Source organism: Heloderma suspectum, chromosome 3 (assembly GCF_057233095.1).
Source record: "Heloderma suspectum isolate Gila_16-S chromosome 3, 16-S_ref, whole genome shotgun sequence".
Lineage (NCBI taxonomy): Eukaryota > Metazoa > Chordata > Lepidosauria > Squamata > Helodermatidae > Heloderma > Heloderma suspectum.
In genome coordinates this window covers 325,467,979-325,493,771 of record NC_139460.1, presented here as the reverse complement: position 1 = coordinate 325,493,771, position 25,793 = coordinate 325,467,979, and the positions used below count along the sequence as shown (strand labels likewise).

Below are 25,793 nucleotides of genomic sequence, written 5' to 3'. Positions count from 1 at the left end.
AAAGGTGGGATATAAATAAAATAAATAAAAAAATAAAATAAAATAAAGCTGCCTTAGGCCATCTGGCCAAGGATTGGCTACCCTGATCAGTGGTGGTTTTTCCAGAATGCATAATAAAAAATGGATGATATAAATAGCTCTCCTGGTTTCCCGTCGTCCTCCTCCTCCTCTGTCTGCAGAAGCAGGTCTCACCTGTGCAGCTAGATGTGATGCCGCCCCGCCTGTGAAGCTCAGGTGGAGAATTTGTGGAGGAGGTGCTGCCTTGGCGCTATGTGGCACTAGTGAACAAGAACAAGTATGGCAGCCGAGGGAGGGGCATCCGCAGTGGCCGTAATCGTTAAGACTCCGCGTTGGCGTGGTGCATCAAAGTGCTTCCCACACATCCATCTCTGCGATCCTTGCAACGGCCCTGCAAGGCTGGCCAGTATGGCAATATAAAAGCCATGCAAATGCTGGATCTTATGAGATAGTGACCTGATGGTGCAAAATGCAGCGCTTGCCCCAAAGAAGAACGTACTTTCTTGGATGCCTAGGAATCTGAAACCTATTTCCCAACCCTTGCACCCACCACCAAGCCGCATCTCCTGCCAGTCCCTTGCTGGAAGAAGAATCTCCAGTGGGGAATGGAGAGCAGCCGGGCCTCTGGTCCCTCCTGGAAGCTCCGTGTTTTGCACGAAACGCCTTGCACCGCCCACCTTCCCTTTTGCAAGAGCCTCTTTCTGTTTGGGAGCCTGGCCCTGCTGGCCAGGTGTCAGTTCTTGTGATCGGCTCCTGCCAGCGCACCTCTCCTCCATGGCTTTAGTGCTGCAAGGAGCCCACGAGTGCCTTCCCGCATGGGATTGGGACTTCGGGAGAATCTCATCTTGCGTTAAAAGATGTATAAGCCAGTCTTCTCCAAGCTGGTGTCCTGCCGATGTTTTGGACTACAACACCCAGCATCCTTGACCACTGGCCACCCTGGCTAGGGCTGCCAGGAGTTGAAGTCCAAAACATCTGGAGCACACGAGGCTGGAGATGGCTGGTGTGAACTCAGTGCTGGTTCCAGATTTTGGGGAGCTCGGGGCAAGCTGTCCTCACTGAGTGCCCTTCCTTCTCCTCGCCCATTTACCTCGCCCACTCTCCTGCTGCTGCTGGGCCCAGTCCCCACTGCTGTCAAAGGAAAGGGCAGGCAGATGAGCTGGCAGGGGCGGTTTTGGCTCCTTCTCCCTCCCTTGCATCACTTGCTCATGGTCTCCTAAACCAGAGGAAGAAGTTGGGCAGCGATGAAAAAGGAACAGCAGCATGGCCAGGGGTGCCGATGGTCAGCCGCGGGCCCCTCTCAGGGTGTGGCCTCCGCAGCTGCCCAACCATGCCTTCCCCGACGCCAGTCCTGTGTCACCTGATCCCTGCTGAGCTGGTAGCTGCAATACCACCTTCTGCGGTAGGTGGCGCTGCTCCCAAGCCAAGACCGGGCCAGGGTAGCAGGGAGCCCAGTCCTGAGTCCAGAGTCCTCTTCCACAGTCCCCCGTTCAAGTCCCCCAGTTCTCGTAGTGTCAGATCGTCAGGAATTCGTCTCCACTCTCTCCTGCTGTGGAGAGGAAATTGTGTCTACACGTGTGTGCATTGGGCTGGATGTGCCTGATCTCGTCTGATCTCGGAAGCTAAGCAGGGTCAGCCCTGGTTGGTACTTGGATGGGAGACCACCTGGGGATCAGGCTTCCTGCATTGGGCAGGGGGTTGGACTCGATGGGCTTGTAGGCCCCTTCCAACCCTATGATTCTTTGATCCTATGAATGATCCATTGGGTTCCTTAGAGTCTAATTCGTCACCATATCTGGGGTGAGACAGTAATTTGTTATGTATGTTTGAAGCTGCTTTGTTTGCAGAGCTGCTTACAGATTAATAAGAAAGACACAACTCAAAAAGAAAAAGCGACGGGGAGGGAAGAGGGAAAAAAGCAAACTCTGGCACCAGCTCCGAAAGTTACAGCTCTTATAATGACCTGCTGAGTTGGAAACAGCTGAGGTAGCCTGATGGAATGGCTGCCCTTAGGGGATAGGTGAGGGAGAGCCAAAGGCAGAGTTGATGAAATAGCCCTGCTCCCTCTCTGCCCTGCACCCTGATGGAATTGGTACTGCTTGATTACCCAATGTTGCTTTTTACAGTTTGGATTCTCTCTGCCTTCACATGCAATATGAGGTTTGGCTCACTTGCTTGAACCGTCTGCAGGCGGGTAGGATTCCTGGGCCACTTCAAACTGTTTTTGGCATGTGGATGGTATTGGGGTGGTCTGGAGCCGCTTCGCTGCCCTAGGCAAACAGATACTTTGGCCCAGGGTGGGGAGGATTGCGTTTCCTCTGTTCCTTACAAGTACGCAAAGTGGAGGGACTGCAAGCAGAAGGTCTGCACAACTGGAGCCGCAGTGCCGAGACAGTGCTGCAGGGGGAACGACGGAGAAAATACTCCGAAGGGTTGTACCCTGTCTGCTGGCAATGGGGGCAGAGGATCCTGAATCAGTCAGATCCTCTCCACTTTGAATAACTGAGAGTCTTAGAGGTTGCAGTCATCAATGCTGCCTGGTCTTCCATATATTCTGTTTTAAACTGTTGATATTATTTTAACTTCTGCTGGGATAATATTTTTAGATGGTGGTTTTATAGATTGCAGTGATGTTATAATCACTGAGCGCTGTGGTTTTTAATATACCGTAAGCCACCTCAGGAGGGTTAGCCCTGAAAGGTGGTGGATAAATATGGAAAGCAAGAATGAATGAAAGAAAGAAAGCATGGTAGAGAATGTGCAGCGTCACGTTGATAGCCTCCTCTGGAAGTACCCTAGGTTTGCAAGCTACGAGTGCGGTTTGGGTGTTCAACTCAGGCCGTACTCCTAGGAGCCACTTCCTCTGCTTATCTGATGAAATCCTCTAGCTCATGGAGGGGAGGAGGGATGACATATTGTATTAGTCATATTGGAAGGATTTGACAAGGGTGGGGAGGGAAAGCAGCTTAGAAGGCTTTCCACAGAACTAGGGGAGAGGATTATGGGTGTAGGATTTCTGTTCCTAGAAATTGTCCTTCCTCATTTTGGCTTTTTATCTCAGCAACAATAGCGTCTAGAAGTTTCTGGGGGGTTTATTTACTTATTTATTTATAACAGTTGCATACCGCTCCCCATCTAAAACAGATTCCAGAATGGTGAACACAAGAAATACAATAATTAAAAGATACAAGATTAAAACACCATATCAAAATTATTAAAAACAGAATGCCAATAGAAACCATGGCTGGTCATTTAAGGAAGGCTTCTTGGAACAGAACTGTTTTCAGGAGGAGGAGGCAGAAACAGCACAGTGTAGGCGCCTGCTTGACCTCCAGGGGCAAGGAGTTCCATAGGAAGAGGGCCACCACACTGAAGGCTCTTCTCTAGGTGGACTCCAATCGGACCATCTGTCCATTTAGAACCACCAGGAGCAAGCCCCCCGATGACCTCAGTGACCAGGCAGGTTGGTAAGAGAGGAGGTGCTTGCTCAGGTATCTTGGTCCCAAGCTGTTTAGAGCTTTGTATGCTAGTACCATCTCCTATTTTTTCTTATTTTTCCATTTTTTTAAGAGGTGGGGAAGAGGGCCAGGATACAGCATTCTGAGACAATCGCATTATTAACCGTAGTTCTTCACAGTAGAGTTGCTGCTGATAATACAAACATTCTGGCACCAGGTAAGGCAATTAACGCGCAGACAAGAGTCCATGAAAGCCTATGCCAGAGTAAGCGTGTTCATCCTGAAGGTGCCACGAGACTCTTCGCTGTTTTTGCTGCTATAGACAAACACAGCTACCCTCTGGAAATCGTCACGAGCAGAAATGTGAGTGAAAGAGAATTCAGGCTGCTACTGGTGACAGCTTGGGAAAGCTGCCATGGCTTTGCCAAACCCGAAAGGAGGAGGGAAGCCTCTTTGCTCCCAAAGGTCTGTCTTTGAACTCTCTCACTTCGCTGATCAGGTCTCAGGATGGCACCCGACCCTGGGAAGTGCTCTAGAGGAGTGCCATTTTCACCAGAGGCTTGGTCCCCTTAGCCCGTCGCTTCACTTGTGGGACAGGGCCAACCTGAGACCCGCTGGTGAGTTCTGTAGGTGGGCCAGACCAGGTCATGTTCTCATCACTGGGCTCTGGATGGAGTTGTCCCCTTTATTCCTGACAGAGTAGTGTGATGGGCAGAAATTCAACAGGTGTGGTGCTTCCCCAGCATGGTGGTGCCATGATGGGAGAAGCTTTGTCTATAGAATGTTTTTCATGCAGCCATTAAAGTCACAGAACCTGGGACGGGGGCAGAAAGGTGGCAAACTCAGACTCTTGGTCCATCTAGCCCAGTATTGTCGACACTGACTGGCAGAGTCTCTCCAGGGTTTCAAGCAGGCTCCTTTCTTAGCCCTACCTGCAGATGCTGGGGATCAAACCGGGGACCTCCTGCATGCAAAGCAGGGGCTCTGCCACTGAGCTACAGCCCCCCTTCTCCAGACTCTTGACTTCGTTAGTAGGGTTCCTTCCCCATCAGCAAAATCTGGCAATAGTTAGTCTGTCATACTCCCCTCAAAAGAACTTGCAGGGTCTTATATGTCTGATGCAGAATGGGCTTTCAAAAGCCTGGAGTTGGCGATCCTGATCAGAGGATCTTCCTGGACAGTGATGCTGAGCGCTAAGGGATAGATGCTGTGCTGGATTAACATGGGCGTATAGGTCAGGCTCTCAGCTGCTCTCCAGGATTTATAGGAGCCTCCTGGGAGTGACTCTGTGTGGTGTATGTGTTGCTTTTGCTGTGAGCACATGCATGCCTTTCCAGGGAAACCAACCCAACCGGTGCAGCTCCCTGGTGAGCGGAGCGTGTCACTGAAACTCTGACGCCACCCCCATGCCTGCCTGCCTGCCTTGCCGTTGGTAATGAGTTGAATGGTCACCTTCCTCCTCGCATGCCAGGATGGGTGAAGTCATTGTCATGTGACTGACTGGCCAATGGGGAGAGAGGCAGCCTGGCTGGGAGAGAGGGAGAGAGCTGGGGAGCAGAACTCCTGGCCAGATGTGTGTGTGCATGTGTGACAGGCAAGCAGCCACCTGAGCCTGGAGACATCCCTCCGGAAGAGATGCAGGAGGTGAGTACCGATGCGGAAGCTGCCCTGCCATCCGGAAGCTGCCCTCCTTCCATCCCTCGGCGGGAGGGTGACAATGTCTAGCATTGTTTGGACTGTGATTTCAAACCAGTCTCACAGGCTGGGGCACAACAACTTTGTTTTTTCCAGCCCTCTGGTGGGCCCCAGGCTGTTTCCTAACTTCCTACGAGACTGAAACTGACTAAACGCAAGCTGAAACTGACTGCCAACGGCTCAGAGACTGCAAGCGAAATGCTGGGGGGTGGGCGGGGGGGGGCCTGTCGGGGACAATCTAGTGTGTTTGGGAACAGCGGTTTCCCTAATTAATCTGGATCATCAGCTGCATTATTCTTCCTGTGAATAGTCACTGTATGTGGTTGCTTTGCATTTAATGAATTTCCTACACAGGTGTCAACTTCAGTGCGGGAAATTGCAGGTTCCCCCCTGCTCCTATTGTCACACGTGAATGCAGATGTCACTGCACTGAGAGGTGTGTGTATGTGTGTGGGGGTGGTATAGCAGCTGTGCGCATCAGCTGGGAAGCGGCTACCTCAAACATTCCTTCCCCCATTAACTCGCAATGTGTCCTTTGGCCTCAGCCCCCCTCCCCAATCTGCAATATGGTGATAATGATATTGGCTTACCTTACAAGGCTGTTGTAAGAATTAATGAAATGATGTCTGTGAGCTTAGTGCTTTGAATGGTTGAAATGTCCTGTATACATGCCAAGCAGGATTTATTATCTTATTGTTCATAGGTCGCATTGCACACGTTGTAGGTCCTACATCACAGTTGCTTCCACGCAGGAAACTGCATGTAGTCACATGTGTGATGGCTGCATAATTGCCAGTTTTGCAATGGCTGTGAGTGGACAGCCGTGTCCAAATAGGCAGCTGTTTCCCACAGCGTGAAGACGGGCTGAAACAGGGCTCTGTGTGCTCATCACCTGTGACGTTATACTCACAGGATCCATGTATCATTTCTTACATCAGATTAATTTCAGGTGGGAAGTGATGCCAAGCCTTCAAGATGATTGATTGCCTGAACATCACTGCTGCCATGGAGAAGCAAAGCCTGCTGCCTCTCACAGCTCTCGTTGTGGGGCACAGCCTCTCTCACGCCAGAAGACAGTGTTGGTGGTAGATGTGCAAGCCCCCACATGGGAATGTTTGAATGCAGGCAGTGCCGGTCAGTGTGACAACAGCACGATGATGTGAAAAATGTGAAAGACTCTTTCTGTGTGTCCAGTCATAGTAACCATGACAGATTCCGTTGCAATATTTCGTGTAGGAAATTTTGTGGTTCCCCCATGTAGATCGTCATGTGTATTGATTTCACACATGTGTTTCAACATGGTATGTGCCACCGACTTGGCAGCTTTAAAAGGGGATTAGACAATGTTGTGGAGGAGAAGGCTATCAATGGCTACTAGTCATGGTGGACGAATATTACCTCCAGTATCAGGAGCAGTAGGCCTCGGTGCACCAGTTGCGGGGGAACACGTGCAGGAGGGCGCTGTTGCACCTGTGTCCTGTTCGTGGGTTTCTAGGAACAGAATGCCGGACTAGACAGGCCTTCCGCCTGATCCAGCACAGCTCTTCTTATGTTCTAATGAAATACATAATCGTGCAGTCATCACACATGGCAGCCGCCATACACTGGGAGGGGCTGGAGCTCAGTGGTTTAGCTCCTGCTTTGCATGAAGAAGGTCTCAGGTTCGCTCTCCGGCAGCATCTCCAGGAAGGGCTGGAAAAACTCCTGCCTGAATCCCTGGAGAGTCCTTGCTGCCAGTCCGTGTCGACAATACTGGGCTAGATGGATCGGAGGTCGGACTCAGTATAAAGCAGCAGCTTATGTTTCTACCTGTGGGTTTCATGTGATTTTCTATATAGAAGAGCCTTCTGTGTAGGAGTTTTGTCCTGTCTGGAGCTATCCTTAGATATTGGATTCATATTTTCCTGCCCTCTTGCCAGGGGCAGCCAATAGTGTGAAGCCGAGGCAGGGAAATGCTCAGCACACGGCTGTCAGCGCACTGGTTGCGTCATGTTACGCATTATGGATCAGGCTTATGTTTTCTACAGCAGCTCTGTTTTTCTTCTAGGTTGTAGTTCCACCCTTGCTCCAGAGAGGTTGCTAGGATGACATGTCCTGACATTTTATGGTGACGTCATTACAGATCTTAGGGCATGGGTTTTGTAGTCCAAGTTAAGGAGCAGCTAAACTTGGAAACATCTGTCCAGCTCCAGGAAGGTGTGATTGCTAATCAGAGAAGCAGCGTTTGTTGCATATTTTAATCTCTCTCCTGGGGATGCTCATTTCAGCAGGGTTAGGAGGTGAGTCGCAACTCTGTACTGAGCAAAGTGCCAAATATGAGGACGTGAAAAGGAGGGAGGTAGAATAGCAAAGGTCAGGACAATAGAGTCCCTTCACCTGCCATTAGCACAGAGGAAAAAGCATTAGCAGCTGGTCATGGTGATGGTATCTCATGATAAGGAGGGATGCTGGAAGAGCATGAATGGCTGTCAGTGGCTGCTTGTCATGATGGTTATACGTTGCCTTCAGTATCGGAGGCTGCAGAGCAGTACCAGTCGGGGGACACGAGCGGGAGGGTGCTGTTGCACTCATGTCCTACTTGTGGGTTTCCCACGGGTGGCTGTGTGAACGCAGTGCTGGATTAGAGAGGCCTTTGGGCTGATCCAGCCGGGCTCTTCTAATGTTCTTGTGATGGACTGCTAGTAACTAAGCAGAAGGCTGTTGGGTTTCCTTGGCTACGACGCCTCTCCCTTTAACTGAGCATTATATCAAGTTTTCTCCCCTCTCGGTCAAACCAACCGTCCACTTGCCACATGGCAGCAGCACTCGCTATCGGCACTCTGAGCGCGGGCTCTTTCCCCTCAGCAGCTCCCAAACATCCACCGGTGTTTGCGAAGGGCGTGAGGGGCTGACCGAGGGCAGCCAGTTTTTCGCCTGTTCTGCTCCTAAGATGATGAGACTCCCCTGTGAAGCGTTCCCTGGACGAACGAGCATAGAACTCCCCTAGAGAGCGCCTTGTCTCCTTCCCGCCTGTCCCCCGCTCCACTCACATTTTGCTCTGAAAAGAGAGGTGCTGGTTTTGGCAAGCTCCGGGTAACCAACCCTTGTAAAGCGATCCTGAGAATGTAAGCTAAATTCTGGAGTCATGGTTTCCGACTGCGCTGCCTGTGCAATGAGGGGCATTTATTCCCCATTCAGAAATATCAAATAAGCCAGAGTGGTTTTGGCCAAAGCCCTCCTTCCCTCCTAAAGCACACAGCAGAACTCCCTGGGGAAAGATGCACCCCTCCCTCCTCCCCCACTGCATAGCTTTCATTTATTTTATTCACACATCTGTCTACCCTGCGTCCCTACGGCGCTTGGGAGACCAAACCTGGCAGCTCGCCTGGGCCTCCGTCACTTCCGCCTGCCGCAGCCTGGCGCGCTTCCTGGATTCCTGCCGTGCTGGTGCAGTGACCGGCGTGTGTCGGCAGGGCAGCTCTTCACATGTCCGGTGCCGCCAGGCTCGGCCCGCCTTGGTGGATGAGCTGAGTTCCATGGAGAGAGGTGGAGGAGGCTGCCTCTGGTCTGGGACCTTTGGGGAGACCTTGTGTGGGGCCAACACAAAGAGACAGAGACACACGTGTGCGCTCTCGCTCTCTCTCATTCACTAAAGCTTTACTGACATGACCAGGTAGCACCAGAACACTCCAGGAAGGACAAACCTCCCATTAAACTTTCAGGGAGGGAAACAGAGCTGTAGGAATTCCTCCGCCCTCCCCCCAACTCTGCACATACACCATGGAATTGCCTAGATCACCCTTCCCCAACCTGGTGCCCTCCAGATGTGTTGGGCTGGGAATGATGGGAGCTGTGGTCCAACACATATGGAGGGCATTAGGCTGGGAAACTCTGGCCTAGATCCCGTGTTTGTTCTTTGGGGCCCCATTCCTGCCTTTCTCCTTTTGCTCTCTCTGAACAAAGCACCCTTTAAAAAAGAAAGGAAGGCAAAATGGCACTGGTGCAAGCCGGCTTTGGACTGATTGTAGAGTCTGCTCCACCAGGTGAAAGCCACCTGCCTGGCCGCAGGGGCCTCAGGCTGGTGAAAGGCTGTAATTCCTTCCTGTGGCACCATTGCACTTCGGGTGTGCAAAAGAGTCTCATTCTTTAGCTGGTTCTCACGGCTCCTGTGTTGGGACATTACCAGAGCGACATGGAAAGGCAGTCCTCGGGCGGTGGCTTTTGTGCTGTGGCAGGAACATTTGAATTAGGCCACTCTCTGATCCTGGAAGATAACAGAGGCTGGTCCAACATTTGTCTTCCCACATCGGCCAACCGGATGCCAGAGGGACGCCCATGATCGGCGCTTGATGGGAATAGCTTTTTCTCCACTGTGGCTCCCCAGCTACTGGCATCCAGTGGTATACTGCGCCTAAACAAGGAGGTTCTCTGTTTAAAAAAGGGCTGAAGGCTACTCATCTACACATTGCCATGGTGGCATGAGGTCCAGCCACGTCTGCGTGGCTCCCACAACCCTCTGTGTCACGGATCTGCCCACAGATGTGTCTTCTTTTGGTGAGATGTGTCTTACTTCATTGCGAGCTGTGATCGATCATGCCTTCCCAGATGTGAGTCCAACATGTCTCGCAATAAACGTATGCGTTTGCCACACAAGATTGTCAGCAGCATCAGCATCTACTTACTTGTCTGCAGCTTTTCCACAAAATTGTGCTCACAACCTAACAAACCGACGGCGGTAAATATAATCGACCTTGGCCCGCAGGCACATTTCCTGTGTGGAAGCAAATGTCCCTGTAGCATTCTTTTGGAGCAGAACCTCCCTAACGTTCTTGGGAAATTTGCAAGGATGAGGCGCTTGGAAGATCATGCGGAGTGCCTTGCTGAATCGGACCCAAGGCCCATCTCGCCCGGCTTCCACCTCCAGCAACCAATGGTTGTTAATGGCCAATTGATAGCATTGCCTCTCACCTCTATTAGTCTTTATTAACCTAACTAGATTTCCTCTCCGCTGTGCACGTCCTCATGTGACGAACAAATCATATGCTTCAAGTCCTGGACTAATCTCATCTATCCAGAGCCCAGCACCCACAGAGGGGCGGCTGGCTGAAGTGCCTGTTGTTAATGGATTGAGGTGTGTTTTCGTTCTACACTGGGCTCTTTCCGATATGGACTCTTCCTTATTTTCACCTTTGGTAGTTCCTGTCTGGTCTCTAAAGGGTTGGTGTTTGGGGATGTAGTGGGCATCGATTAGCCATCGATTAGGGGGATGGCTGCCCCACCCTTTTCTAAGCATGCTCAGGAGAGCCCTCTGCACTCCCCACCCCCTGCCAGCATGCGTGACGAGGAGGGCTGGTCCAGGTTGGGCAAGGGGGAGAAGCCCCCTCCCCTTCTGTGGACACGTTCATTGGATTGGCATTGGGGTGGGGGAAGGGGGGCATGGATGCAGAGAAGGGGAGGGACTGCATGGCGGTGGGCGATGGACAAAGGCAGACGGACCGCTTTCCCCTGTTCCAAGCCGCATTGCTGAGCATCCTCGTCCCCCCGTTTCCATGCTCCTTCTGCTGCACGAGCTTTGGGCAGGGGATGTTGAACAGCCCATGCCCTGGATCGCTTTTTGACGTCTCCTGCCTCCGCTCCTCTTTGGTTGCCAGGGAAAAGGGCGGTTTGCAGTGGCTGCCACCCCCTCCCCTTCTCCTCATCCAACTCCTGCATTTGGGCTGCTGGGCGGAAGCACTGCGTTTCTCTCACCTCCCTGCCTGCCTGCCTGCCTGCCTGCCTCTTTCTTGGGGAAGCTCCCTCCCACCCACGCTCGCATAGGATTACCTCTGGCAGTGAGCATCACAGCATCCACGGAGAGGCCTCCCCTCTCGCCATGGCGACGGGATGTAGGAAAGCCTGACAACGCAGCGAAGATTCTCTTTTCCATCACCTCTGACTCAAAGGCCGGGGGGCGGGGAAGAGAGCCTTGGGAGCAACCAGGAAGGGCTGAGTCATTCCTGACTGGTGCCGGGGCAAAGATGGCCCCCGACGCCTCTTCCAGGTGAGATCCTGTGTGACTTGGCATGCTCTTGGTCTAGTTTGGTGCCGCGGCATAACTCATCTCTGGAATCTGGGATCCAGCCTTCCACTTCAGCAGTCCGTCCTCACTGAGTACCATGGGGGAGAAGTCCGATTATCAGCGTCTGGCCAGTGGGGAAGAGGAGGAGACAAAAGGACTTGGGGGCACGCTGTCCTCCGGCTTCGCAGACTCCCTGCCTCAAGCGCCCAGGCCAGATATGGTGGCAGTGCCCGGCCAGAGGGTCAGTATGGCATTGGCAAGAAAGGGAACTTTGGAGGGAGAAGGGAGGCCTTGCAGGGCTCAGGCTGGACGTGGGTGGGTGGGTTGCTGCTTCCTCATCCAAGAGACTCCAGTGCCTTGTGCCAACTGCTTCTTTTTGGAGTGAAAGGGGTTCCCACTTAGGACCCAGGCGGCCAGACCCTGCCAGCACTGAAAAGGTCCTTCTGATCTGGGATTCCAGTGAGGACTCACCCACACATCAGTGTTTGAAGCTGAGCTTTCCCTTTCTCCCTTGCTACCCCTTATGCCTAGAACTCCCTCTTAGAACACCCACGCGATGCCTCCCCACCCCACCCCACCCCACCTCTCCCCTCCATCTCTCTCTCTTTCTGCATCCTTCTTCAAAACTCATCTGTGAGTTTGCGCCCCCCACCCCCCAACTGAAACGAAGAATGTGTAAATGCATTAAATCATTCCTCAGCACAGGACCTCTTTCTTGACTGTAAAGCACTAGCTTCTATATTGGTGCGTGCGTGCGTGTGGATGGATGGATGGATGGATGGATGGGTAAATATTGTACTTGATATTGTATTAATATCTATGTATCTTTTCTGTGGCACTCCTGCTGTTTTGATTTTGTTTATTTATTTACGATACTTTTATGCTGCTTTTTCAAAACTTCCCAGAGCAGTGCACAAAGTTTTTAACATCAGAAATAATTCAATAGAACAACAGCATTATAACATCCGTTTGGTAAAACTGTAGTAATTGAAAAAATTGTTCTGAAATGTAAAGATGAAAAGAGCAGCATAAAACTGCAGCATAATGGAGACCAGCGTAACGTCACGCAGTCATAAAATGCTCCAAGACAAATGCAACAAGAGCAACAGCGTTGTTTGTTTGTTTATGATGGTGACAGGCTTTAAGGGTCACTTAAAGGTGTTTGCCAGATTCCTTGGTCAGGGTTTCCCTGTGGCAAACAAGGAACTACCAGTCCATTTCAGAGCACTCTGGACAAATCCTCCTCCTGTTTTCAGGAGATTGCCCCCCCTGCTGCCTCATCTGAGTGCCCTTGTTGAGGAGGCGGGCTGGTTCAATCCCAAACAAGAGCCAACCTCGCATCCTACCCAAAGGTGGATTGAAATAAAATTGTCTTCTTGGCCCTCCTAAAAGAAAATAGGGAAAGTGCTGAGCTTCTCTTTCGGTGGACGAACTTACAAAGGTGGGGCTACCACAAAAAAGGCTCTGTAGCATGAAACAACACCTTAATTGTAAGTACTGGTTGGTTTGTGAGCTGGGCCTCTGTGGCCAATCTCAAGGCTTGGGCAAGTTCATATAGGTACAAGCAGTCCATCAAATAACCTGGTCCCAAACTGTTTAGGGCAGTGGTAGGGAACCTCCAGTCCATGAGCCAGATCTGGCCCTCCTGGGGCCCTAATCTGGCCCACCAGGTTTCCCTGGATGGCCACGCCCCCATCCCCTGGCCCCACCCCTTTTCCCCAGCCACCCATTGTTTGGTGGTTTCCTGGTTTTTGTGCAGATTTTTTCCGCTTCTACAAGGTTGAAATGCCTCTCCTGAGGTTTAGCTACTGGCAGGAAGAGCTTTAAGCTAAAATATGCTGGTGTTTCTGGCCCCACCCCTTTTGCCTTTGGCCCCGCCCACCACTGGAATGTGGCCCCCAAGAGCTTCCCTGAAATGGCATGTGGCCCTCAGGCTGAAAGAGGTTCAGTACCCCTGATCGAAGGCCATAGGGCCCAGATTTGCTTCTTTTCCCCCAATAGTGCCCTTGCCACTGCAGGAGGAATGACCCCTTCCCTCAAAGAAGCATTGACCACTTCTGAGGCCCAAACACTAAGCCTGGTCCTGACAGTTTCTAATATCCAGGAAAGGTACGATTCTGGAGAACAGGTGGCAGGCAAGCAGGCCTCGGGCGCCAAACAGCTCGTCCATACCCTCAGGTCGCACAAGTTGAAACATGCCCAGAATAACCTGACCAGACAGCTTTCCTCTCTGGCTCTGCCACACCAGGGCTCCTCAAATCGGTGCGGATGTGAGCTGTGATGCAGACTGGTCACAGCGGGCCATTGAGGGAGCTCCCAGCTGAGCCCTTGCGCCTCGATGCCCAGAGTACCAAACCTGTTTTAGGTGGGGGGCAACCACATTGGCTGGTGGCTCCAATGTCAATGGGGTGGTGGATCCGCTCCAGGTTTCAGTCAGAGCCAGCCAGAGCGCCAAAGGAGCTATCCGCCCCAGGTTTCAGTCAGAACTCTAAAGGAGCTTTCTTCTCTGGGTTTCAGTCAGAACCAGTCAGAACTCTAAAGGAGCTATCCGCCCTGGGTTTCAGTCGGAACTCTAAAGGAGCTATCTGCTCCGGGTTTCAGTCGGAACCAGTCAGAACTCTAAAGGAGCTGCACCTTGGGGCAGATTTGCTGCCCCACCAGCCTCCACTGGTGCCAGGGTTTCTCACCACTTGAAAAAGTTCCGCTGGCTGCACTCTGCAGATGCAACAGTGGCAGAGGAGTTGAGCAATAGGACTAACCCTCGACACTTACTTGCTCAGCACTTTCAGAGTGTGCATAGACGTCACATGCATCATCTTGTAATCCGTGCAGCAACCCTGTGAGGCAGGTCAGTAGCGTTTGCCTCTTAGTGCAGATGGTGGTGGGGAATTGCGGGAATGGTGGCTGGCCTGCAGTCCCTGGGTGAGTCCGTGATGGAGGCGGGGCCTCCTTATCTGCGGCCAGCTGGCCGCTTTGCTGCACCAGTTGCTCTCGCCTGCCATGTAATGTTCCTTTTGCTTTTGCCTAGAATTGCATTTATAATTGGATTGTGGTCCTTAAATATTCACACGATGCCTCGCTTGGATTGAAGATAGGAAGGGTATAATACTTGGCGTACCTCATGCTGAAACAGATTGGCGTTTGCAGCATGTCTTGTGATCTCGATTCTGCCTCTCTTGCAAGGAGTGGAAGACAAGGAAGCCAATGGCCTCCTGGGCCCCATCTACACAAGCCTTTTACTCCGGGGCAGCTGCAAGTCGAGGCCCCTCGGGACAGATGACACAGTCGCCACTTTGCAGCCATCCGTGGTTTTCTCCTGGAAATTATGGATTTCCAAGGAGGCGTTTAGCTGCGATGTTTTTCGTTTGCTGTGGGTTTCCCTGCGGTTGCGAGCTGTCTGTCCCTTCCCCAAACCGACGTCACATTTTGCAGTGGGCATGTTGTAGGCGTGCGTAGTGCTTGCGTCACTCTGTCATGCCCCCTTACTCCCCCCGCCCCTTCGCAGCTGTGTGGTTACAGAGGCACAGAGAGGCGTCTAAACTGGTCGCATCCTGGTGGCTGTGGTGAGGAATCATTCCTGGCTAAATTTCTGGGAGGGGAACAAGCAGGTTATCTCTGACATTCAGGGTCGGGATACATTTCCTGCTTTGTTTGGTTATCTCTGGTATGGCCCCAATCCCTGGTGGTTCCAGAGCTTCCTCACATGGATTTGGCTTCCCGTAACCCAGGGGTGGGGAACTGAAATTGCATGGGGGCTGGAAGACCCCTCACCCAGCCCTCTGCGGGCCAAATGATGTCGGAGGGTGGGTCCATGCCCACTAATGTCATTGGGTCCCCAGCTGGCCCACCAGGGGGATGTTCCAGCCAGCACGTTGCCCAGGAATTGGCATCGCTGCACACGGGCTTCCCGCATTAGCATCACGGATCAGGGATTCCTCTCCCGGCCTCCTCCCCAAGCCCCCAGTAGCCTCAAGATGAGGGGCCCATGGAGGGAGCCCAAGCCTACGCAAGCTGGATGGGGAACCTCCACGGGGTGGGTTAGGCCTGAGGGCCGGAGGTTCCCCGCCCCTGCTGTAACAGCTGAAGATGAGATTGCCATTGCCAGACACAGAAGAACGTAAGAAGCTCCCTTCTGGATCACCCCAAAAGCCTCTCTAGTCCAGCATTCTGCTCCCAGAGTAGCCAGCTAGATGCCCGTGGGAACCCCACAAGCAGGACATGAGGGCAACAGCACCCCCCCTCCTGCTCCTGTTCCCCAGCAACGGGTATTGAGTATCAGTATGATACTGATACCTCCAGTATCGGAGGAGGTATATGACCTCCTCTGATACTGGAGGTCATATACACCCATTGTGACTAGTAGCCATTGATAGCCTTACTCTCCATGAAAAGTAGGCATTTGTGCATTTATTTATTTCATTTCTGTACCGCCCAATAGCCGAAGCTCTCTGGGCGGTTCCCCAAAATCAAAACCATAACGTACAACATAAAACAATATAAAATATGAAAGCATAAAACTACAGTATAAACATACAATCAGAGTAAAACCTAGCAGCAATGCAGAGATTTAAAATACAGATTTAAAACAGCAGAGTTAAAAGACTAAAGTGCTAAAATGTTGGGAAAATAAAGAGGTCTTCACCTGGCATTGATACCCTTCACATCCTAGGTCTGATGGGACAGAGGGAGCTTTCTGGACAGTGCCCTCGTGGGATGTTTATTTTGGGGATGTCTTGCTTGTTGCTCCCGAGCTGTGCCGTTTAGCTAGGGCTGTGCCAAGGAAACCCCCAGCTACGTACCACGCAGAGTGATCTCTGATACATTGCGCGAGGCTGCATTGAGCCGATTTCATTTCATGTGTCTGCTCCCCTGGGCATGCACCCACACACCTCTTCCGCCTTTGCCTCCATTGGCCCTAAAGTTGTGTTTTCATTAGGATGGGGAAACGGGTGGCATTTTATGGTGTGTTTTTTAATGTATGTATCGTCTCTAAAAAAAATACTCAAGGTGAGGTGTGAAAATAATTTAAAATATTTAAAACTTGCCCAACCTGGTGCCTTTTACAATGTGATGGGCTGAAGAGTTGTCAAAGAGGACACTGAGGGCTTCGCTAGGACAGCCTTCTGCAACCTGGTGCCCTCCAGATGTGTTAGAACTAAGACTGCCACCGTGACTTCATCTGATGGGAGTTGTAGTCCAACACATCTGGAGGGTACTGGGTTGGGGAAGGCTGATTTTTTTAAAAATGTTTTTTACATGAACTGTAATGGCTGAAATCATAAAAGAACATGATGGCAACGGTGAGGCATCCATTATGAATCCATTACTGCACTCATTTCAGAATGCTGGCGTGAATGCAAAGGTTTTCCCAAGGCACCTAAAGCTGAGTAGTGGGTTGGCCTGGCAGGTCTTTCTCAGGAAGGTGTTCCAGTATTGTGGTGCTGCTAACAGGAAGACCCTGCTCTAGGCAATGCTAGATCTCCTTTCTGAAAAGGATTGGATCCAGATGCAAACTTGAGAGGATCTCGGGGCCTGGGAAAGCTCATACGTGTGCGATGTTTCCCCTCCGGTTCTGAGCTCCAGGCTGCATAGTTGGTCTTGTTCCAGGGCAATGGGGTGAGTCCACAGCACAGGGGTAAGAGTGGATGCTTTTAATTCATAATGCCTCAGGGTCAAACCCTGGCAATCTCCACTTACAAGGGTCTGGAGTACTAGAGGTGGAAGAGTCTTCTGCTTAAAACCCTGGAGAGCTGCTGCCAGTCCACATAAGAACATAAGAAGAGCCCTAATGTTGGAGCAGACCCAGGGTCCATCTAGTCCAGCAATCTGCTCACACAGTGGCCAGCCAGCTGTTGTCCAGGAACCCACAAGCCAGACACGAGTGCATCAGCACCCTCCCGCCCATCCCATGAGCACAACAGCACCCTCCTACTCATGCTCCCAGCAACCGGTATACATAGGCAGACCACCTCTGATATGGTAGACCCACCTTTTCCAACCTGGCACCTTCCAAGTGTGCTGGATTGCAACCCCCATCATTCCCAGCCAGCTTGACCATTGGCCAGATGTTTTTAAGGCTGTACTGGCCATGCTGGCTGGTCTGATGGGAGTTGCCCTACTGGACTCTGCACGAACGAATGATCTGCCTCCGTCATATGCTCGATCCGAGGGTTGGTGCAGGGCACATACCTCTGGCGATCCCAGCTGACCTGCGGAAGAACACAGAACCGAAGTGGACAGGAGGGCTGGTTAGTCCTGATTGTCTTTTTTTGAAAAGTGTAAACAGACCAGGAGGGGTGAACGAGATGGTCCAGATTCTTTCCAGGTTAATAATTGGAGAGGGAGGGAAGATGCTGAGCAGGGCAACCCAGAGAGAAAGTGTTTTTGGAGGTGCCAGATGCAGGTAAGGTAACACATTCACGTAAATGGGAGCCCTGTTTTCTCTGGTGCTTCAGGGGCCCTTCTATCCCCCTTTGCTGTCCAGCGCCTGTTTCTCAACCTTTCTCAGGGTCCGGAGCTGGTGGACAGACGGGAAATGGACGGATCTGGCCCATGGGGCACAATCCACGAGTTCTGGCACAGCTGCTGTTCATTTCAGTGGGAGAATATCCTGGTGGATTGTGCCCTGTGTTAGTCAGAGGGAAGGAGGATGCTGTTGTGCTTTTCCCCTGTTGGCCAAGAAACTGGGGCAAGCGCTGGTGGATGGGTGCCCCCCCTTCCCACTCAGGATGCGGTTTGTCTCACTTGCACGAGTCACCTGGAGGGATGTTTGTTCTATAAGCACCTCTTTTTTGTGACACATCTGCTTGCTGCTGCTGTTGTACCCTCTTGTGGGCTGCTGATGAGATCTGTGGGGCTGGAATATGGGCAGGGGATCTGTCCTTGGGTGGGATGGGTAGCAGACCAGATGGCCTCTTGGTCTTGTGATTCTACAGTTTAGGAGAAGTTGTGTCCCAATACTAGATTAGGAAAGCTTTGGGAAGGAGGAATCCATAAACAGGGCCATGCGTTTATTCGGTGGCACATAATTCAGCACGGTGAAAATGAGAGCTTTCATCTTTAAAAACCACACTGGTTTCTAGCCTCATGATTGCAAACCTCATGATTGCAAAGACAGGCTTGGAAGTGTGCGGGCAATTCCTGCTGAAATCTCAGGGAAAAAAAATAGGGGAAGAGGAGATGTTCCAGGGCTTGGGGCTTCAGTGACAGATTCTTTCTTGCACTTCTCTGTTTGTTTATTTTATTTATTTTAAATATTTTTAGGCCTCCTTTTAGGGTTAAAAAAATCCACCTATCAAGAAAGCTCACAGGATAAAAACAAGACAATAATAAACATCAGAATTAATGAAACATCAAAACCCTCTCAAGGCAGCTCAAACGATTAAAAAAATACAATAATAATAATATCATAATTAATGACTAGAAGGGCCAGGATGAATTATGCAAGGTGTAAAAAAATGTTGGAAACCCCAGTGCCTTTCAGCCTCATCACTGGACCCTCCCTGAGAGCCTTCGGCTGTGCCTGGCAGTGCCTGACAAGGAACACCGCCCCCCTTTAGGCATGCAATGAATGCAAATCACATCGCAGTTAATTGTAGTTGCATGTGCCATTTAGCAGGCCTTATCTTTACAGAATTGGGTACAGAAGACACTTGTTTGGTCTGAGAACCTCGGTGGGTGGGCTAATAACATGTGCATGACTACAGAATCTACCTGCAAGAAAGGTCATCGTTGTGCCAGCATCAGATTTCAGCTTTCTTTTAGAGCAAGTTTCTAGCCCTCAATGGGGTAACTATGGAAGAATGGGAGACATCTCTGGGCCTGTCCTCTCCCTGCTTTCGCAAACAAAGAAACCCCATCCCTAATACATTTTAAACTTGTTTTGGTAGCTTTCTCCGTAATATAAAGAATCCATTACCAATTCTGAATGGAGGGGCCGCTCTGAAAAAGGAAACTGAGCGTAGATTGTAACAGGCTGCTCTTATTTTTTTTAATGTGCAGAGTATGCAACTGCAGCCCCATCTGTCTCTTAGTTCTGATTAATTCTTCCCAGCGACAACTCATCCATTTCTGGTGGAGAATCTTGAGTGTCTCACAAGGCTGATGGTAAACAGACTCCTCTCCCCATCCCACCCCGTCAGCCTCCCCTTTCATTCCTGGTGGGAGCCAGATGCTTTTAAGTTAGCAGTGCCTCTGCTCTATATATAAGCACTGTTTTATCAGGATGCCCACAAAAGAGAGCTTCATATTTAGGGAAAATGGGGCCAAATGATAGGTTGGAGCCGGGGCCTACCCTGCCCAGTTGAGTGGTGGTGGTTCAGTTAGCCAGCCTTATTCAGAAGAACAGGTTTGGGGGCTGAGCTCTGGTAAAACCTGGCTGACATTAAGCCCCCCTGGAAGAATCCTTTCCCCAATATTCCACTCCTGGGGTACTGGAGGCTGCAGGGATTGTAGAGTGGAAATTGAGCAGTGGGCATTCAGGGCAGACACAAAGAAGTAGAAGATGAACTTCTGGCATTTGCTGCCCGAAGGTGTGGTGATAGCCGCTGGCTTAAAAATGGCATCAGACCCAGTGGTGGAATGGAGTCCAGACTCACAGAGTGGAAATGGTGGGACTTTGGGATTAGGAGGGACGGTGATGTAATCTCCCCCCACCCTCCTCTGCTCCCTCTGAGCTTAGCTGCAGTCCTCACAGTAGCTGGGGAAGGGGTGTGTGTTTTTTTCCAGTATCAGTGTATTGTTCTGAGCGATCCCTGTTACAATGCAAAGTATTTTGGGAGGGCTTGGTCTTGAATGGGCCATTAAGACCCATTAGCTTTACAAGAGACCTGCTCCTGGTGGAGATGAGAATGGCTAGAACTGTTTCTCCTGGTGCTGGCAAAAGAAACTCCAGAAAAATCTTGACCTGGTGGTCTTACACTGTTTGGGGATGTGCTGCAGCATCCCTCTCTTCCCAATTCTCTTGCAGTCTCGGGTCTCTCCAGCCAAAGTCCAACATGCTCACGTCATGCTGCCCTGTGCCAGCTCACTCTTCTATGACTGTCAACTCATCCTTGAGAATTGGGTGTTACACTATATATGGCTGCTCTTTGGTGTGTGTCTGTGTGACACTCACATTTCTACGGATATAGATCAACCCAGCTGCCTGCATTTTTGGACTCTCCTTGGGGGTGTGGCTATGGGGGCTGCCATGATGAGCACTTGCACTTTCCAGTTTAACACTGCACCACTAATGAGACCAAGTTGTGGTGGGAGATGGGTCTGTCAAGAGCTATTAACTGTACTGAGCCCTCATGTAGGCGGAGGGTGCAACTTCTGCATTTAATAAATAAGTCAAGATTCAGTCTGCATACTGAGTTAAGCCACTGATCTGTGTAGCCTGCTATTGTATGTTCTGGCTGACAGCCAGTCTCCATTCCAAGAATGCAGACAGATGGCTTTCCTAGCTCTGCTACCCTAAGTTCCCTTTTTTTGGTGCCGGATGCTGGGAATTGAACCGGAGACCCCCTGCATGCAAAGCCTGTGCTTTTCCAGCGAGCTACAGACAAGTGCAGGGGAAGTTTCTGGCAGTTTTTATTCTCCTTGTCCTCCCAGAAGCATCTGGCTGATCACTGTTGGAAACAGGTTGCGAGGCTAGATGGACCTTCTTGGTCTGATCCAGAAGGGTGTTCCTTTTGCGCTTTTCTTACGCATTTTGGGTTAATCAGGAATCCCTTGCTCCTCACATTGGCTAGGAAACACGGGAGGGTCAGGGGATTGCCACCCGCAGCTGCTTGTGGCTTGGCTCACTGTCTTGAGTCATCTGGAACGGTTTGCTTTGCAGGCATCTGCTTGCACCTGCTGTCTGCGTGGGCCACGCCATGGCTTGTGTTGCACCTTCTCAAAGGCAACGGGGAAATCCCCATTTGGGCTTGTCGTAGGAATGGGCAACAGGCATGCATTTTGCCGAAAAGGCATGGCTGGGCACGCACGCAGCAAAATCCACGCTTTGGGGATGATTTGAACAGGTCGCCTGCCTCTTTCTGCACACGAGTGCAGCCTTGAAAGTGGTCGGAACTCTGCCAGGTGGCTTGGTAAACAGGAAAGGCAGGTCAGGCCCCTAGATCTGGCTACTCCCAGATGGGCGCTTTGCTCCCTCCCTCCGCCTTCAGCATCCCTCTACAGAAGCGTTTAGCTCCAGATCCAGCCAGCTGTTATCCCTGGGGACGCGCTGGAAGACAAGAAAGCAGTGTGAAGGAGCCAGGGCATCACTAAGGTCGTACTGTTTTCCCCGAGCCCGTCGCACGGACGGAAGCTGCCTCCTCCCTCCCACCCTCCCCCCACCAGCCATCTGTCAGGTGCACAGACCGGAGAGCGATCTGGGAAGTGCTCTGCCCCATTCCCAGCAGGCCTGAGTGGCCTACGGAGCAAGATGAGACCCTTCCCACACAGTTCCCAGCAGCCAGGCTCGAAAGATGTTCCTGTGCTTAGTTAAAAGCAGAGGAGAGCAGCTTGGTTTGGTCCCTGCGAGCGAAGGACTGTTGCTGGCCGCGCTTCTTTTCTGCTGGCTTGTTTGCGTCTCAGTCCGAGGCTTCCACATGGCCAAGAGAAAGATTTGGGCCGACCGCAGCAGTACTGCCCCATGAAAATTAGGTCAATATTTTTTCTAGATCTGCCATCAGGGCTGGACCAGTTGTGGGCTGGAGTTGATATGGTGGTTCCATGCTTGCCCACAGGGCCGCATTCAGAAAGTAGTCTTGGGGAATTTCCTCGCAACTCCATGGCATTTGAGCTGCAGGGTCCTGCAAGTGTCCCCAGTACCCCCCTACTTTTTGACATCTATATGCAGTGCCAGCTGCAGGGCTTTGCAGGCCCTTGGGCAAGGGACCCCCAGTGGACCCCCTCCCTCAGGGAGTCTGTCTTCTCACCACCATTGCAACCAGTTGCTCTTGCTTCTCTTCCTCTTTTTCATCCTTGCTACCACCCGCCTGCTTGATAGACAGAGCCAGGGAGCAGGCAGGCTGGGGCGTCTCCTGCTCCTCCTCCTCCTCCCCGCCATGGTTCTCTGGGCCAGAGCAAGAGGCAGGTGAACCATCAGGTTGCCACAGTGAAGACGAGGAGCAAGTCCAGGGGGCTGTGGTCAGTGAGCCCTGCTGGGGTGTCGGCCACCAGGCCTGCCCATGACCCCGTCCCTGTCTCTGCAAAGCCGCTTGGTGAGATCTTCTGAGGATTTGGAGCATGGTGTCACCAAGATGCTGATGACACCCAGCTCTATTTCTCTGTGGCCTCTGAATTGGGTGAGGCTGTAGAGATGCTAACCTGCTGTCTGGACTTGGTAATGGGATGGATGAGAGCCAATAAACTGAAGCTGAATCCTGACAAGACAGAGGCACTGGTGGGTTGGTGGTTCCTGGGTCCAGGAAGATGGTGTGCAACCCGTTAGGGCTGCACTCCCGCTGAAGGAGCAGGGGCACAGAGTGGGGATGCTCCTTGATCCAACATTGTCGCTCCAGGCCCAAGTGGCCCTGGTGGCTTGGAGCACCTTTTATCGGCCTCCTTTGGTTTGCCAGCTGTGGCAAAGACAAAAATGCCGCTGTGGCAGATTTTATGATGCATAGCGCCTGAACAGTTTAAATGCATTTAAGGCGCAATCTTATGCATCTTTAGACCTAAAAAAGTCCTACAGCTCCCAGCACTTCCCAGCCAGCCAGGCTTTAGTTTACAGTCCTGTACACACTTTTCCAGGGGTAAGTGTAATTGAACTTGGTTGACTTACTCCTGAGTAGGATTGCGCTGCTAAGTCTTCAATGTGCGAGTTCGAAGCCAGGAATTTTTACCATTGTTTGGAAGTTAATAAAAAATACATTTTTGAGTTTTCAGTTTTATGGCATGTGAAACATTGGTGGTCTCGCATAACGGTCCGTGAGAGTAATACTTTCTAATTGTTGGTATGTTTTTAATTTAATATGTATTTAAGCTGTTGATTTTTAAGTCTTGTAAATTAGTTTTTAACTATTATTTGTATGATATGTTTCCCAGTTGCCCTTGATAAAGCCACACTCTCGAAACATGTCAAGTGCCATGGGCGCAGCTGTCTTTTTAATCTTTGTTTAGGCTTTTACAGCTGTTTTTGATCCCTTTTGTGGTTGTTCATGTTTGCCAGCTCTGGCTATGGTGATCCATGCTCTGGGAAGCTCCAGGCTGGATTGCTATAACACATTACGCAGGGGGCTGCCCTTGAAAACAGTCCGGAAGCTTCAACTAGTACAGCATCTGGCCGCTAGAACTTTGGCTGGTTTATCTAGATCAGGGCAAAGTGCACAACCTTTTCAGCCCCGAAGGCCACCTCTAGTGTTGGCTAGGGAGGCCAGGGGATGAGCATGTGTGTGCATGCGCTGATTAGCCGGGCTGTGGGAGAAAGTGGGTGGGGCACTGCTGGTTGGTGGGCCAGACAGGGAGCGGACGAAGGCCCACGGGTTGTGCACTCCTGATCCAGATGGAGCCATGTTACGCCAGTTCGGGAGGCATTACATTGGCTGCGGGTTGCTTCTGAGCCCAAGGCAAGGTGCTGATGCTGACCTTTCAAGCCCTTAAACTGAACACTTGTACATCTCTTGGTCTTATTGCATCAATGTTTTTAATTTGTATTCTTGTTGTATTTGAGTTTTGAATTTTATGTATGCTGCCCTCAGCTCCTTTTTGGACAAAGGCGCAATTAGAAATGTGTCAAATAAATAAAAGTAAATCAGCAGTTTAAATTAGGTGGTGGGATTGCCACACAACATGCCACATATATAGAATTTGACATAACCTTATCCCCCAAGTGAAACTTAGGGTAGTGAGCATGCTTTCCTAGAAGAAAAACAGCATTGAAATTTTCCACTAACGTAAATGAACTTCTACACCAAGAAAAGCTGAATACCATTAAGGGTATAAACCATGCAAATTACCTGTGCTTCTGCATATTTGCTTGCTTTCCGCACTTCATTCTGCTGTTGCTAATGAGAGCAGAGGTGCAAAGTTATACAGGGGACAGAAGCCTTGATTCCCGGAAATCTTCCTCCACTTTCCTTGAGCTGTCCAGGTTTCATCAGGCTATGTGTCCTCACCCTTTGAACCCTTTCTTTTCTTAAAAAAAAGAAACACAAATAAAAATGGAACTCCTTTGCAAATTCTGTGCAGCATCTGGTACTCAAGCAGAATCCAGTAGTCGAGTGTTTAATGGTGAAGGCCCAAGTGGGGTGCCCAAAGTGGTTTATTGGATAGGTCAGGGGTGTTGAACCTAGTGGAGGCTGGTGGCTCTGATGTCAGTGGGGCGGTGAATGTGTCCCAGGTTTCAGTCAGAACTCTAAAGGAGCTCTCCAAGGTGCTACCATTTTGATGGGTCTTCTTCAAGTAGGACTACCATTGGATACAACCCTGGGCTCTCCCACACTGGAGGCGTTCAAGACGAGGCTGGGCAGCCACCGGTCAGGGATGCTCTGACTTGGATTCCTGCACTGAGCAGGGGGTTGGACTCGATGGCCTTGTAGGCCCCTTCCAGCCCTACTGTTCTATGATTCTATGAACCCTATAGGTGCATCTAGCCCACTTTTATCTGTTCCGACTGGCAGTAACGCTCCAGGATTTGGGGCAGAGAACTGTCACGTGATCTGCTCCCTGGTCCTTTTTTGAACGGGCAACGTCAGAGATGGAATCTGGGGCCTTCTGCATCCAAAGCGTGTGTTCCACCACCGAGCCATGAATCCCTCCCTCCCACAAAGGATGTGAGCTTATCTGGGCATAGCCTCCTCTGACACATGCGATGCAAGGTGTGTCCTGAGAAGGTGGAAGGTGCGTGTGCATTGGCTGGCAGATAGCCTGGAACGGAAGAGTTCTGGACTATGAAATGGTCCCGGAGACTGCTCTGGGCTGGACCATTTTACACTTGTTCTGCCTGCAGTGAAAGCCTTCCTGTTCCTCTGCCTGTTCTCCTTACATGCCCATCTTGCTCTGCAGCTTCTGAAGGTGGATTCGGCATCCTTCCTGCTGACCCACCTAAACTGTTTGCCCCTTGGAACATTGGCAATGGAGGCTCCGTCAGCAGCAGCCTAGGCACAGAATCCAGGGGCACCGACTCCGGCTTCTGCCACCCCTCCACTGCGCAAGGAGGAGCCATGGAGTTTGTTCTGCTTGCATTGTGTTGACTGCCTGGGGAAGAACATGCACTAAAATGAAACCCACTGGGTGTTCTGCTGATGCTTCGGTGCGCGGATAGCAACCGGCGTGTCCCTTCTGGCACACATGACGTGCAAGTGGCCGAGGTGAAGCAAGCCTGGGTCCCCGAGGCAGCTCTCTGGCCACCAGGGCCTGAGCGCAGGGGGCGGAGGAGCCTGAGAAGTTATTTGAAATCCCAGTCAGAGGCCCACAGGAAATTGCCTCTCCAGCCCGCAGTTAAATCTGACCTCTTGGCAGCTGGTCAAAACAGTGTTCCCGGCGAAATACCATCGAGTCTCTGTTCCAGGCTAGCGGGCAGGCGAGGGAGAGATTCCCTGGGGACCGACCGGAGGAGGGGAAAGGGGAGGAGAGGATAAAGAAAACACCCAGGCACGCTCCTGCATCAGTCT

General features: G+C 51.2%; 1 protein-coding gene across 5 annotated transcripts in view; it reads left to right on the top strand.

Annotated features, from left to right (window-relative positions):
• Positions 1-25,793, top strand: part of TNK2 (tyrosine kinase non receptor 2) — a 134,941-nt gene that overhangs the window by 19,871 nt on the left and 89,277 nt on the right. The window contains exon 1 of one of the 5 annotated variants that reach the window (XM_084847754.1): positions 5,015-5,120. The exons of 3 other annotated variants lie outside the window; for them this stretch is intronic. In XM_084847754.1, the coding sequence (XP_084703880.1) occupies positions 5,112-5,120 (9 nt within the window). In that variant the 5' untranslated portion in view covers positions 5,015-5,111. Of the gene's footprint in view, positions 1-5,014; positions 5,121-14,051; positions 14,131-25,793 lie in introns of those variants that run through there. One more of the 5 variants, XM_084847752.1, reaches the window with a different exon arrangement.